The sequence below is a fragment of the Balaenoptera ricei genome, chromosome 10 (genome assembly GCF_028023285.1).
Source record: "Balaenoptera ricei isolate mBalRic1 chromosome 10, mBalRic1.hap2, whole genome shotgun sequence".
Lineage (NCBI taxonomy): Eukaryota > Metazoa > Chordata > Mammalia > Artiodactyla > Balaenopteridae > Balaenoptera > Balaenoptera ricei.
In genome coordinates, this window is record NC_082648.1 from 91,090,844 (window position 1) to 91,104,626 (window position 13,783).

General features: G+C 43.8%; 1 protein-coding gene across 4 annotated transcripts; it reads right to left on the bottom strand.

Moving 5' to 3' along the window:
• Positions 1-2,498: 2,498 nt before the first annotated feature.
• Positions 2,499-12,352, bottom strand: MTERF2 (mitochondrial transcription termination factor 2). Of its 4 annotated transcripts, none has more exons than XR_009505450.1 (3): positions 11,968-12,343; positions 10,097-10,218; positions 2,499-2,860 (listed from the first exon to the last, which is right to left on the bottom strand). XR_009505450.1 is itself a non-coding variant. In XM_059936825.1 (3 exons), the coding sequence occupies exon 3, from the start codon at positions 4,683-4,685 to the stop codon at positions 3,498-3,500; it is 1,188 nt and encodes a 395-aa protein (XP_059792808.1). In that variant the 5' UTR covers positions 4,686-4,713; positions 10,097-10,195; positions 11,968-12,352; the 3' UTR covers positions 3,277-3,497. The 4 variants fall into 4 exon arrangements, 3 of the variants coding, with proteins under 3 accessions (XP_059792808.1, XP_059792807.1, XP_059792806.1); XM_059936825.1 differs by lacking the exon at positions 2,499-2,860 and adding an exon at positions 3,277-4,713 and having other exon boundaries at positions 10,097-10,195; positions 11,968-12,352; XM_059936824.1 differs by lacking the exon at positions 2,499-2,860 and adding an exon at positions 3,277-4,713 and having other exon boundaries at positions 10,097-10,205; positions 11,968-12,352.
• Positions 12,353-13,783: the final 1,431 nt, after the last annotated feature.

Here is a 13,783-nt window from a genome sequence, read left to right on the forward strand (position 1 = left end):
CCATTTTTTCAGAGGAAATGAAATTTGACTCTAGTGTTTTATGTAAGGATATCTCCCCCTGTTATGTTGTTGATTTTGAAAATCTAAAATTTTATTTGTAGGAAGATCTGAGTAAGAATGCAAGAATAGAAAAAGGCAGAGGTTCAAGGGCTAAAAGATAACGGAGTAGGATTTGGTCTAAAGGACAGGTCGGTATACTGCATGTTTGACCATGAATGTGGATGTTTTTTAGTGTAAACAACTTTTCAAGTTAGAGTAAGCTACAAATGCATTTCTGTAACCATAACTGCTTCGTTTGCTGCTGTACTGACAAAGCTCTTCTTAAATTAATGGCCACAAAGCACACATGGCCACTCAACTCTGCTAAGCTTTCTTACATACCTTCATGTTTGTTTACTTTCCTACTCCTCAAAATGACTATTTCATACCTCCTCTTTCCATCTCTCCTGCTACACTCCCCTCCTCCCATTCTAAATCTCTCTTTAAAAAGAGGCAACCAGACAGCAAGACTCCTGCCTCTCACAATGCACACTCTATCGACCTGCCTGCATCTGTTCCCATGCTCTGTGGACCAGGACTGGTATCTCTGCTCTTATCCTTAGTCCACCTTCACTTCCTCAAGGATATTAACCCTGAAGATTAATTTTCCGTCTCATCCATCTCTCTCTCCTTGGGTCATACCCATCGGCATATAAACATGTTCCACTATTTCCTTTCTTTAAAGAAAAATTAATCTCAATCTCCATTTTTCTGCTTCCTTTTGCAGCAAAACTTCTTGAAAAACTATATAGTCCCTGACTCTTCCTCATCTCTCTCTTTGTTTTTAAATTATTTATTTATTTATTTTGGCTGCGTTGGGTCTTTGTTGATATGTGCGGGCTTTCTCTGGTTGCAGAGAGCGGGGGCTACTCTTCGTTGCAGTGCGCAGGTTTCATTGTGGTGGCTTCTCTGCTTGCAGAGCGTGGGCTCTAGGCACGCGGGCTTCAGTTGCGACCTATTGGCTCAGTAGTTGTGGCTTGTAGGCTCTAGAGCGCAGGCTCAGTAGTTGTGGCACACGGGCTTAGTTCCTCCGCAGCATGTGGGATCTTCCCGGACCAGGGCTCTGACCCATGTCTCCTGCATTGGCAGGCGGATTCTTAACCACTGCACCACCAGGGAAGCCCTCATCTCCTATTCTTTCAACCCACTCCAGCTGCCTTCTTACTTTTCTCATTCCACCAGAATTACTCTTTTTAAAAAAATTATTTATTTTTGGCTGCATTGGGTCTTTGTTGCTGTGCGTGGGCTTTCTCTAGTTGCGGTGAGCGGGGGCTACTCTTTTGTTGCAGTACATGGGCTTCTCATTGCGGTGGCTTCTTTTGTTGCAGAGCATGGGCTCTAGGTGCGTGGGCTCCAGTAGTTGTGGCTCATGAGCTCATGGCAGGCTCAGTAGTTGTGGCACATATGCTTAGTTGCTCCACAGCATGTGGGATCTTCCTGGACCAGGGCTCAAACCTGTGTCCCCTGCATTGGCAGGCGGATTCTTAACCAGTGCACCACCAGGGAATCCCCCAGAATCACTCTTGATAGGGCCAACCAATGATTTCCCTTTAGTCAGATCCACTAGTCACTTCTTATCTTAGTTGACCTCCTCATCGTATTCAATATTATTGAAAATGCCCTCTTTTCTTGGCAGACTTACTCTGGTCAATCCTTTCTAGGCTTGGTCAGCCACTACTCCAAATCTATCCTCTTTCTGGCAGTCTCACCCAGAGCTGTAGCTTTAAATACCATAGATATGCAGATGATCCCTGATTATCTGTATCTCCAGTCCTGATTTCTCACTACTCCAGACTTCACCATTTTTCTATTTGAAATCTCTGCTCTGATTCTTGTAGGCATCTCAAAATTGACATCTAACATAGAACTACCAAGGTGACCATATAATGTATAATGTATTCCAAACTGAGATACTTTTGAGGGTGAAAGCACTGCTGATAATTTCGTCAGGACAGCAGGCATAAACTAAAATCTGCCAAAGGGTTTCCCATCACATTTAGAATGAGATCCTGTTCCTTAGGTGGACCTGTGATGCTCATCTTGTGTCACTCTTCCCATCACTTAACTCTGCCCCGACTATACTGGCTGCCATGCTTTCTCTTGAACAGACATTTCTGTGTGACTTTGAGTAAGTGACTTACCCTCTCTGTGCCTGAATGTCCTCATCTGTTAGAACAATAAACAGTGGTACTCAGCTCTTAAGAGTTGTAAAGCACAACGTGCCCAGCACTTAGTAGGTGCTGCACAGAGATACCTTTCGCTTTCCTAAGGAACTGAACAGATTGGGAGAGTGAGGATTACCTGCATTTGCTGAATGAAGGAATAGAGTGAAGACATGGCCTGCATTTTTCATAATTTTTTCATGACTTAAGGCCATAGCGCAGATGTTTGAGTGTCAAGAGTCAATTGTTTGTGTATTTGTTACAGAGTTCAAACTCCACAGCTGAAAGTGAGCCAGTCTTTATTTGCATAATATTTATCTTGGAACAAAGTTTAGAAATAGAAACTTGAAACCTAACTAAAATCATTACCAACCATCACACACTTTACCTTTCATATTTTACAGTCAGACCTGGATTTTCAGAAAGTTTATACAAATAAGATCATTTCAAATTTAAGGAATTTTACAGAGATGTTTTCATAAAAATCCCTAAATTTGTAGTTGGTACTCTTTTAGCATATCAGGTAGGGGTGACTTTTCTTATGCCAACTCATAAGCAATCCTTTTTCTGTTCACAAGGTTTGAACAGAAGAGAGATCTTAGTAAATCTGGGCTCTGGCATGTGGCAGCTGGATGGCTCTCTTAAGCTTGTTTCCTCATCTGTAAAAAGGGGAAGGTAATAAATGCATATAAAAGTGTTTCATGAGATAAAAGAGTCAATTTTAAATAAACTGACCACACAAATAAGCTCTAATTATTCCTTTTGATGGGCAATACTTGGTTCTCAAAGATATTCCCTTATTCCAACCTGGAGATGAAATCAACTTTCTCCACAAAAATGTATTAGAAGTTTGCTATGTTTCACTAAACACTAAGCTACAGAATTCACACCATAGTGGAGTGATGTTTCAGAGCTGGTGGTGAGAAAGAAGGCTGGGTCTGCCTCCCAAGTGAAATGTGCTATATGAGTAAAAATGTATCCATACTTTGAATGGAGTGCACTCGTCAGTTTCTTAGAAATTACTCACTTATAAAATATCACACTGATAGACCATTTAATAGTTTTTTGAAATAGCTCAAGGTCAAAATTACAAACTTTATTTAAAATAGATGCAATTTATATTTTTAAGTACAGCAATTGAGTGAGAGATTTTCTACTTAGAGGTCATTTAAACACAACTCAGAAGCTAAGTAGGTTCTTAAAATTACTGGTGCCCACAATATGCCTGAATCACTTAAGTTTTTGCTACTCGGTTTTACTCGGCACTGATAGAAAGAAGCAACATCAGTCAGCAAGTTACTCTTCAACATTTAATGGTGCCACAGGATTAAATAATGGCCTTCCTTTTTTGGCCTGAATTTTACCAAAGTTAGCCTCAAACTCTTTTTTTGTTCCATTTAGATTTGCTAGATATCCATCCTTTATTCTATAGCCTAAGGAATTCAGTTTCCTTACCCTGTACTGTACTATTTGTGGCGTTAATTCAAGAACCTTTGGCGTCTCTCTTATCTGAGCTATGGAAATTCCTTCTTTCAATAATCCCTGAATTCTCTCTTCCAAAACTGGAACAGAATAATATAAAAGGGCAGGACATTTCAAAACTAATTGCTTCAGGTCATGATCAGTACATTTAAAAGCATTTTTAGAGAAGGACATACTGTTCTGTATACTTCTTGGGCAAAGCTGAAACAGAAATCCTTTGAGTTTGGAGAGAAGTTGGAGAATTTCAAAGTTTGTAAAACCCTGCTCCTGGAGAAATTCTAGTGTTTCCTTTATAGATGCAGAAGAATTTAACAAAATAAATGGGTTTTGGCTTAATAATTTTAGTAGCCAAACTTTCATGTTGACCTCAGAGCCACCTAAATTTAGATAACTCTCTTGAAGAACCTTTATCATTTGCTTATTCTTCTCAACAGGAGTGTGAAAAATATTAGACGCAGTTGTCAAAAATCTACTAATGACCACATTTTTGAGTCCCAACTCTTGAAAGAATTGAACATTCAGCTTCTGGTTTTCCTGGTCTTTAACAGTAAAGAAAGATTCTGGAAACTGTTCTATTAACTTAACTAACTCTTTCTCGTTCTTGCAAACTGACTGCCAGAGTTCTCTCTGGGTGTTAACAGCAGGTGGACTGCAGATAATTGCTTCTGGGTAGTGTTCCAAGATGCTGGCTACAGCAGTCTCATCGGCACCTACCTGTTGTAAAATATTTGCAATTTCTTCAACATAGGTTTCATCCTCCAGAAGTACCCATCCTTTTAATCTTTGAATTTTCCTGATGTCAACTGACAATTTATAGAGCTTTTCTACTGTCTTTTTATTTTCTCTATTTGACTGATTATCAGTTGTATAGGTGAAGGATGCTAGAAAAGGTGTGTATTTTGGAGCTGATAGCATCTTTCTGAAAGAACAGAGCCTGCAGGGCTGGGATCTCATCAGCAACTTCCACAACATGCCTGCAATCCACTGGCTAACTCCCACCATCCTGAGACTCAGAAGGTACTCATCATACCTATATGAAAGAAAATACAGGTTTTTAACATAAAGGGTGTTGACTTTTAGAATACAAACACAAATTTGAGCTGTAAGTAGTAAGCATGGAAATAAAATGGACTTAAATTAGACAACTCATGTGGAGTATATTAAATAGAGCCTCTTAAATAATTGATGAAGTAACTAATACACTGCTTCACATCTTAAACTTCATAAATACATCGTCTGTTTGAGCTTTGCAACAACCTCCTGCAGTAGTTAGCTCCATTTTACAGACCAGTAGCAAAACCACAAGGAGTTCAAAGATTCACAAACCTCAAATGTTATTTTGACACACATTCCCTTTCAACTCTGATACGTTAAGGTTTAGGACACATACACTATTTACACACACCCATTTTTTTGTTTTATCATTTTACATTTTCAAGCAGATGTTTAGCTGAAGCAAATACTTTTTAAGGAGGGGTGTCAACTCTAATTTTATATTTTAGAGTAAATATTTTTTTGCGAAATAACTTATCAAAATAAGTCAGTGAATTTGTTTTCTCTAAAATGAATGAATAAATGTATGCTTTTTTTATGAGAATTATGTGAAAAACTTTTTTATAAATCTAGAATTAAAATAAGTCTCAGCCAGGTAAAATGAGGAATGCCATGTGACTGCCCTAGTGAAGCCACAGAAAATCATGTTAGCTGTGGAATGGTGACCATGGCTTATTTCACTTAGCATAATGTCTTCAAGCTTCATACATTGTGTAGCATGTGTCAGGACAAATCGGTTAATTTTAATTGGTCAAAGGATTAGGGAAGTTTCCCTTTCCTTTAGGATTCCTACTGCTTTTATGCATCAGATGAGAAGATAAAAATTCATCCCTATTTCCTTCTATATTTTTGTTTGAATTTTATTTATTTTTCAGTCCCTGTTTTTTTTTTTTAAATTAATTAATTTATTTATTTATTTTTGGCTGTGTTGGGTCTTCATTTTTGTGCGAGGGCTTTCTCTAGTTGCGGCAAGCGGGGGCCACTCTTCATCGCGGTGCGCAGGCCTTTCACTGTCGCGGCCTCTCTTGTTGCGGAGCACAGGCTCCAGACATGCAGGCTCAGTAGTTGTGGCTCACGGGTGTAGTTGCTCTGTGGCATGTGGGATCTTCCCAGACCAGTGCTCAAACCCGTGTCCCCTGCGTTGGCAGGCAGATTCTCAACCACTGCGCCACCAAGGAAGCCCCGTTTTTTTTAACATCTTTATTAGAGTATAATTGCTTTACAATGGTGTGTTAGTTTCTGCTGTATAACAAAGTGAATCAGCTATACCTATACATACATCCCCGTATCTCCTCCCTCTGGCATCTCCCTCCCACCCTCCCTATCCCACCCCTCTAGGTGGACAAAAAGCACCAGGCTGATCTCCCTGTGCTATGCAGCTGCTTCCCACTAGCTACCTATTTTACATTTGGTAGTGTGTATATGTGACAGTTTTACTTCTTCCTTTCCGATTTGGATTCTTTTTACTTCTTTTTCTTCTCTGACTGCTGTGCCTAAAACTTCCAAAACTATGTTAAATAATAGTGGTAAGAGTGGGCAACCCTGTCTTGTTCCTGATATTAGTGGAAATGGTTTCAGTTTTTCACCATTGAGAATGATGTTGGCTGTGGGTTTGTCATAAATGGCCTTTATTATGTTGAGGTAAGTTCCCTATATGCGTACTTTCTGGAGGGTTTTTATCAAAAAATGGGTGTTGAATTTTGTCGAAAACTTCTTCTGCATCTATTGGGATGCTCATATGGCTTTTCTCCTTCAATTTGTTAATATGATTGATCACATTGACTGATTTGCATATATTGAAGAATCGTTGCATTCCTGGGATAAACCCCACTTGATCATGGTGTATGATCCTTTTAATGTGCTGTTGGATTCTGTTTGCTGGTACTTTGTTGAGGACTTTTGCATCTACGTTCATCAGTGATATTGGCCTGTAGTTTTCTTTTTTTGTGACATCTTTGTCTGCTTTTGGTATCAGGGTGATGGTGGCCTCGTAGAATGAGTTTGGGAGTGTTCCTCCCTCTGCTGTATTTTGGAAGAGTTGGAGAAGGATAGGTGTCAGCTCTTCTCTAAATGTTTGATAGAATTTGCCTGTGAAGCCATCTGGTCCCAGGCTTTTGTCTGCTGGAAGATTTTAAATCACAGTTTCAATTTCAGTGCTTGTGATAGGTCTGTTTATATTTTCTATTTCTTCCTGGTTCAGTCTCAGAAGGCTGTGCTTTTCTAAGAATGTGTCCATTTCTTCCAGGTTGTCCATTTTATTGGCATATAGTTGCTTGTAGTAATCTCTCATTATCCTTTGTATTTCTGCATTGTCAGTTGTTACTTCTCCTTTTTCATTTCTAATTCTGTTGATTTGAGTCTTCTCCCTTTTTTTCTTGATGAGTCTGGCTAATGGTTTATCAATTTTGTTTATCTTCTCAAAGAACCAGCTTTTAGTTTTACTGATCTTTGCTATCGTTTCCTTCATTTCTTTTTCATTTATTTCTGATCTGATCTTTAGGATTTCTTTCCTTCTGCTAACTTTGGGGGTTTTTTTGTTCTTCTTTCTCTAATTGCTTTAGGTGTAAGGTTAGGTTGTTTATTTGAGATGTTTCTTGTTTCTTTCTCTATTTTTGGCTGCTTTGGGTCTTCGTTGCTGCGTGCAGGCTTTTTCTAGTGTGGCAGGCGGAGGCTACTCTTCATTGTGGTGCGCGGGCTTCTCATTGCGGTGGCTTCTCTGGTCATGAAGCATGGACTCCAGGCGCGCGGGATTCAGTAGTTTTAGCTTGCGGGCTCTAGAGCACAGGCTTAGTAGTTGTGGCGCACAGGCTTAGTTGCTCCACAGCATGTGGGGTCTTCCCAAACCAGGGCCTCAAACCTGTGTCCCCTGGATTGGCAGGCGGATTCTTAACCTCTGTGCCACCAGGGAAGTCCCATTTCTTGTTTCTTGAGGTAGGATTGTATTGCTATAAACTTCCCTCTTAGAACTGCTTTTGCTGCGTCCCACAGGTTTTGGGTCATCGTGTTTTCATTGTCATTTATTTCTAGGTATTGATGTCCTCTTTGATTTCTTCAGTGATCTCTTCATTATTTGGTAGTATATTATTTAGCCTCCCATGTGTATCTTTTACAGATTTTTTCCTGTAATTGATATCTAGTCTCAGCGTTGTGGTCGGAAATGATACTTAATACGATTTCAATTTTCTTAAATTTACCAATGCTTGATTTGTGACCCAAGATAGGATCTATCCTGGAGAATGTTCCATGAGCACTTGAGATTTAATCCGCTGCTCCTGAGGCTGCTGGGAGAGATTTCCCTTTCTCTTCTTTGTTCACACAGCTCCTGGGGTTCAGCTTTGGATTTGGCCCCACCTCTGCGTGTAGGTCGCCTGAGGGCGTCTGTTCACTCAGGATGGGGTTAAAGGAGCAGCTGATTAGGGGGCTCTGGCTCACTCAGGCTGGGGGGGAGGGAGGGGTATGGAACGTGGGGCGAGCCTGCAGCGGCAGAGGCCGGTGTGACATTGCAACAGCCTGAGGCACGCCGTGTGTTCTCCCAGGGAAGTTGTCCCTGGATCATGGGACCCTGGCAGTGGTGGGCTGCACAGGCTCCCAGGAAGGGAGGTGTGGATAGTGACCTGTGCTTGCACACAGGCTTCTTGGTGGCTGCAGCAGCAGCCTTAGCGTCTCATGCCCATCTCTGGGGTCCGCGCTGATAGCCACAGCTCACACCTGTCTCTGGAGCTCATTTAGGTGGTGCTCTGAATCCCCTCTCTTCACGCACCCCAAAACAATGGTCTCTTGCCTCTTAGGCAGTTCCAGACTTTTTCCCGGACTCCCCGCCAGCTAGCTGTGGCACACTAGCCCCCTTCAGGCTGTGTTCACGCAGCCAACCCCAGTCCTCTCCCTGGGATCTGAACTCCAAAGCTCGAGCCTCAGCTCCCAGACCCCGCCCGGCCCGGCGGGTGAGCGGACAAGCCTCTCAGGCTGGTGAGAGTCGGCACCGATCCTCTGTGCGGGAATCTCTCCGCTTTGCCCTCTGCACCCCTATTGCTGCGCTCTCCTCTGTGGCTCCGAAGCTCCCCCCGTGCCCACCCCCCGTCTCCACCAGTGAAGGGGCTTCCTAGTGTGTGGAAACTTTTCCTCCTTCACAGCTCCCTCCCCGAGGTGCAGGTCCCGTCCCTGTTCTTTTGTCTCTGTTTTTCCTTTTTTCTTTTGCCCTACCCAGGTACGTGGGGGAGTTTCTTGCCTTTTGGGAAGTCTGAGGTCTTCTGCCAGCATTCAATAGGTGTTCTGTAGGAGTTGTTCCACATGTAGATGTAGTTTTGATGTATTTGTGGGGAGGAAAGTGATCTCCACGTCTTACTCCTCTGCCACGTTGAAGGCTCCTGACCTTTGTTTGAATTTTAAAAGCTAGCTCCTTTAATTCATTTGAAATTTCTGATTGTGAGCTAAGAATGTAAATAGATTTTATCAATAGCTTAGCTATCTCTAAGCACCATGTTTGAACAATCCTTTCCTTCCCCATGATTTGTGGTGCCTCCTTTGTTATACTGTATTAAATGTAGTTTCTGTTTCTAGCTAGCCTCCGTCCTCACTCCCCTACTATTTTTGCAATTCCCTGAATGAGCCAGGTGGCTAATTTCCGGCCTTTGCTGCATACTTGGCTGCCTCTGCCAGAGCATCCTAAAACAATCTCTGGTCAACTCACTCTTTCACATCCCCCAACAACTATGTCAAATCTTCTCAACTCAGACCTCCAGCTTCCCCTGACACCCATTCTCTCCTTCACTCTCAACCAATATCCTTGCCTCTAACTTGTACAAAGAAAGGAGTGCAATTCATCACACCAAACATAAACCTTCTGCTATCTCCCCTTCCCTACAATGACATCTTTCATCATCCAGGGTAATTCCTGCTCCTGTGCTGATCCCAGCCTCTCTGGCCTGAAGTGTCTAGAGCCCTTCTTTCTCATGTATTCACTCCTTCAGCTGCATCCTCCTCTCTGAGGTTCCCACCCTTCACCTCAGTGGCTCTTTCTCTCTCTGCCCCTCCAACTAAAATCCCATTTTTCTCTTCCCCTCAGGTTAATTCTTGCAGCTCCTTCTTTCTTTCCATTTCCTCTCTTCCTATTTATATAACTTCCCATAAAGACAACTTCCATGTGATTAAAGCCAATGAGTAGTTTTAGTTCCTCCCTCTTTTGACACCAGCAGTTTTCAGCACAGGTGACCACCTTCCCTGTGAAATACTCAAACCTGACTTGCAAAACCTCCCACTCCCCTGGTTCTCCTCCTTCCTTCCTACACTCCTGACTGTCCTTTAGTTGTCTCCTCTGCAGGCTCATCTTCAAGGCTTGGTTCTAGGCCCTCTCCTCTTCTTACCTTAGAGTTTCTCCCCAGAGATCCTGTCCTCATCCGGGGCTTCTTAATCCACTCAGGCTTCTTTCCAGCTTCTTCTCAAAATGTGATCTTGTCACCTCCCTGCAATAAACTTTTCGATGGCACTTTAGGATAAAGACATAAAGTAAAAAAGCCTTACCATGGCCTGCAAGGCCTCTTTGTCTTAGGCTTTGTCACCACCCAAATCTCCTGTCCCCCTCTGCCTACACCAGCTGCACCAGCTTCCTTTCTGCCCCTGGTGCTTTACCTGTTCCCATCACAGGGTCTCTGAAGACTGAGGGTTACTCTCCATGCCTGCAATGCTCCTAACTCCTAGGTCTAAGTGTCACTTTCTCAGGGAAAGTTCCCTGCCCTTCATGAATAGATGAGGCTTCCTGTCCCCCAACAGGCTCTCTTATCACCATGGACTGTTCCTATGTGCCACTTGTCACAGCTGCAGCTGTTCATGTGTGGTTTCTGTCTCACCCTCCATGAGGGCAGAGACGGTTTACTGCCATGTTCCAATGAATTGCTTCTCTACGTTTCACCTGGCTGGCACTGCTGACTCTAGGAGGCATTCCTGGGCAGGTGACTTTCATGTGTGCTCTTCCACAGCACCCTGCTCTTGACCCTACTGTGGCACTTATACTCCTGTAAGTTCTTCATTCATTCAACCAGTTTTTTGGTTTTTGTTTGTTTGGCTCATTCTGTGTGTCAGGCATTATGCTAGACACTAGCTTTTCTGCTAAAATGTTTCTTCATACCTGTGAATCACAGACCCACCAGAGAACACGGTGTGAGCCACACTCCCTCTCTTTCCCAAAAAAGGACCCATACTCACATTTTGCAAAAGACTTTAGCAGGATTCATGGGCACCCTTTAGTCTAACTATGAACAACCTGCACCAGATTGCAAGCACCTGGAAAGCAGGGTCTGCGTGCTCTTCTACTTTATCCCCTGTACCCAGCAAAGAACTTCGTCCACAGAAACAAAATCAGTATCTGTCAACTGAAACTCGATGACAAACCAAGTTCACTACAACTTAATGTAGTGGGTAAAGCTGTGGGCTGCCTGGGCTTAATTCCTGGTCATTAGTTGTGCTGTGACTTGAGGAAGTCACTTCACCTCTTTGTGCCTCAGTTTAAGCACCAGGAAAATGGCATCACTAGGTGTTCGTGAAGATTACATCCTGGGTAATTGTGAAGGTTAAATTAATTAATACCGTAAATCACAAAGCATTCAGAAACTCATTAAACCATCACAGCAACCCATTTTAAAGATGAGTTAACAGATGCACGTAAAGTAGCCCAAGGTTGGTCAGCTAATAAAGGGCAGACCTTGGATTCAAACCCAACAGCTTAGCTGAGTCCTGCTCTTAGCCCCAAGCTCTGCACATAGCAATGATCCAGGTAAATGTTTTCTAAATCACAACGTGGTTTATTTTCTGATACTTCATGTTTCTTAAGCGTTTTTGAGGAGTGAAACCCATTTCTGTAATATGCACAGTTTTCATAACACGGTCCCCTCGACGAACACCAGTAATTCAGTTAACTTCTACTTTTATAACATGTACGACCTGCTGACAGTTTAAAATTAACCCCAATGTTTGTAAGAAAGGAAAAACGAGAGCCCAAGGCAGAGGATATTGGGGAGCGATCGAAAGCCGCACATCCATCATGTGGGGCCTGTGCTTATCCAGAGAAACTTCCGACCGGCGGCGCCCCAGCGTCCACCCAGCGCCCGAGCCAGCCAGGCGGAGCTGAGCAGCTGGCGGGAAGTCTGGCTTCACGGTGGGCAGCTCCCGACTCCAGCCTCTCGGCCGCAGTGCGGCCGGGGACGATCACCCCCAGGGGCGCAGGACCGGGGCGACTCACCTGTTGGCGTCCACTCTGCACAAGGCGCGAGTTCAGGGTCTCTGGCTCCGTCCTCCTTCCCTCCCCAGGCCGAGGCTCCCCGCGGCCTGGCGTCCTCCCGAGGCCTGGGAACAGGGGCCAGCGTCCCAAGCCGCCCACCAATTCCCCTCAGCAGCTCCGGCCCGCGGAACCCACAGACACGCCCTAGAGCCCCCAACGCAGCCAATCAGGGCGCGTGGCGCAGGCTACGTGACCCTCCTGACGCAGCGCGGCGGGGCGGGGCCGGGCGGAGCGGAGGGGAGCTGCGGAGTTGGGCCAGCGTGCGGGTCAGCTGTGCGGGGAGCAGCGCCTCTGGCCGGCAACTGTTGCCTCCGGCATTTTCTCACCCTTTCCCTCCCAGTATTTTAGAGAACTTGGAGTTTCAGTCCTTTTGTCCCTTGGGGAGTGTCACTAGCCTGGGAGAAAAAAAGGGTAGAAATAACTCAAACCGCTATATCTTTACGCTGTAGCCATTCAGAATTCCCAAAATTAGTCGATAGGTAAAGAACTAAGTTACAAAAGAAACGTAGTTTAAAAAATCCCGAAATTTCTCTAGTACATATCTAGCTTTCTTTCCCCCTCTACCCGCCCCCCCCATCCAGCAGTCAGCTACAGTGTCTGATGCGTCTTTAACAGCCTCCCTCCTGCCTCTTTCACCCAAATACTCACCTTTCCTGATAAACTGCTAGGTGCTTTACATTCTAATTATTACCTGTGATGCCAACCTCATAGACTAACAAATTTCTCCTTAAAGCCAGGCTCAATGTCTGTCCCATTTATTCTATTTATCCATACACATATTTATGGCATGCCTGTTAAGTGTCAAGCATGTGAAGCTGCAATGACAAAAGAGCGTTGCACAAGACAAGGGGGAATAAAGTACATTCCCTATCCTGATGAGGTTTACATTCTAGTGGAGGACAAAGACACTAACAACCAATGACATGATTAATCGCAACTAGAGTTAAATGTTTCCAAGGACAGGGTGCCCTGACTGGCCTAGCTGTCCTATGCTGGGTGTGGAGTTGGGGGTCAGGAAAGCTGTGATTTTCCCAGCCTATAGGCCCCTCACTTTGCGTATTTCATAGTATACTGTGCACAGTTCTAACACAGCCTTAACATGCAGCACTGTAATTCTTCAAGATGGCCCTCTCTCCTTGTGGAGTGAACTCCTTGTGGATACTGATGAATTAATTTTCCTATGAACAGTGCTTGGCATATGGTAGGGACTCAGGAAATGCTAACCAAATCTTTGAGTCTAGACTTATTACCCAGTTTATGCTCAATGGCTTTGTTTAGAGGGACTGACAAGTTGCACTTTAATTCCACAGAGTAGCAGCAAGAATCCTGGCTCCTTGTCTCTAGGTCAACTTTGATCTCCAGGATATTCTAGAATTAACTGGGTGGCTAATGTATGTGAGGTAGGGGAGTGTTTGTCCAGTAACCCTTCTCCCTCTGAGTTACCCGTATACAAAAGCCCCATTATTCATGGCTTTACCGCACTCTTCTTCCTGAAATACAAGGATCTGGGGTCCAGACTAACCAAAGTGTGTCACCTGCATCTAGGAAAAGGGAATTAAAGTAGGACACAGAAAAGAGGAGGACGTTAAGGAATGTAAACTAGGGCCTTAGAACTGCATGCTGCAGTCACTGGTCAGGAGGGAGGGAGCAGAGATGTGCATTAAGGTGCTAGCAGCTTGTATCAGGGCTCCACATAACTGTATGAGGAATGACAATACATATAACCCTGTGCATTGTAATCACACTTGAAATTGACCAACTTAGCTGTGCCAGTTGT

Bases quoted from the DNA above. Each gene is read 5' to 3' on its own strand.
- MTERF2 (XM_059936825.1), bottom strand. From the start codon at position 4,685: ATGGTGGGAGTTAGCCAGTGGATTGCAGGCATGTTGTGGAAGTTGCTG.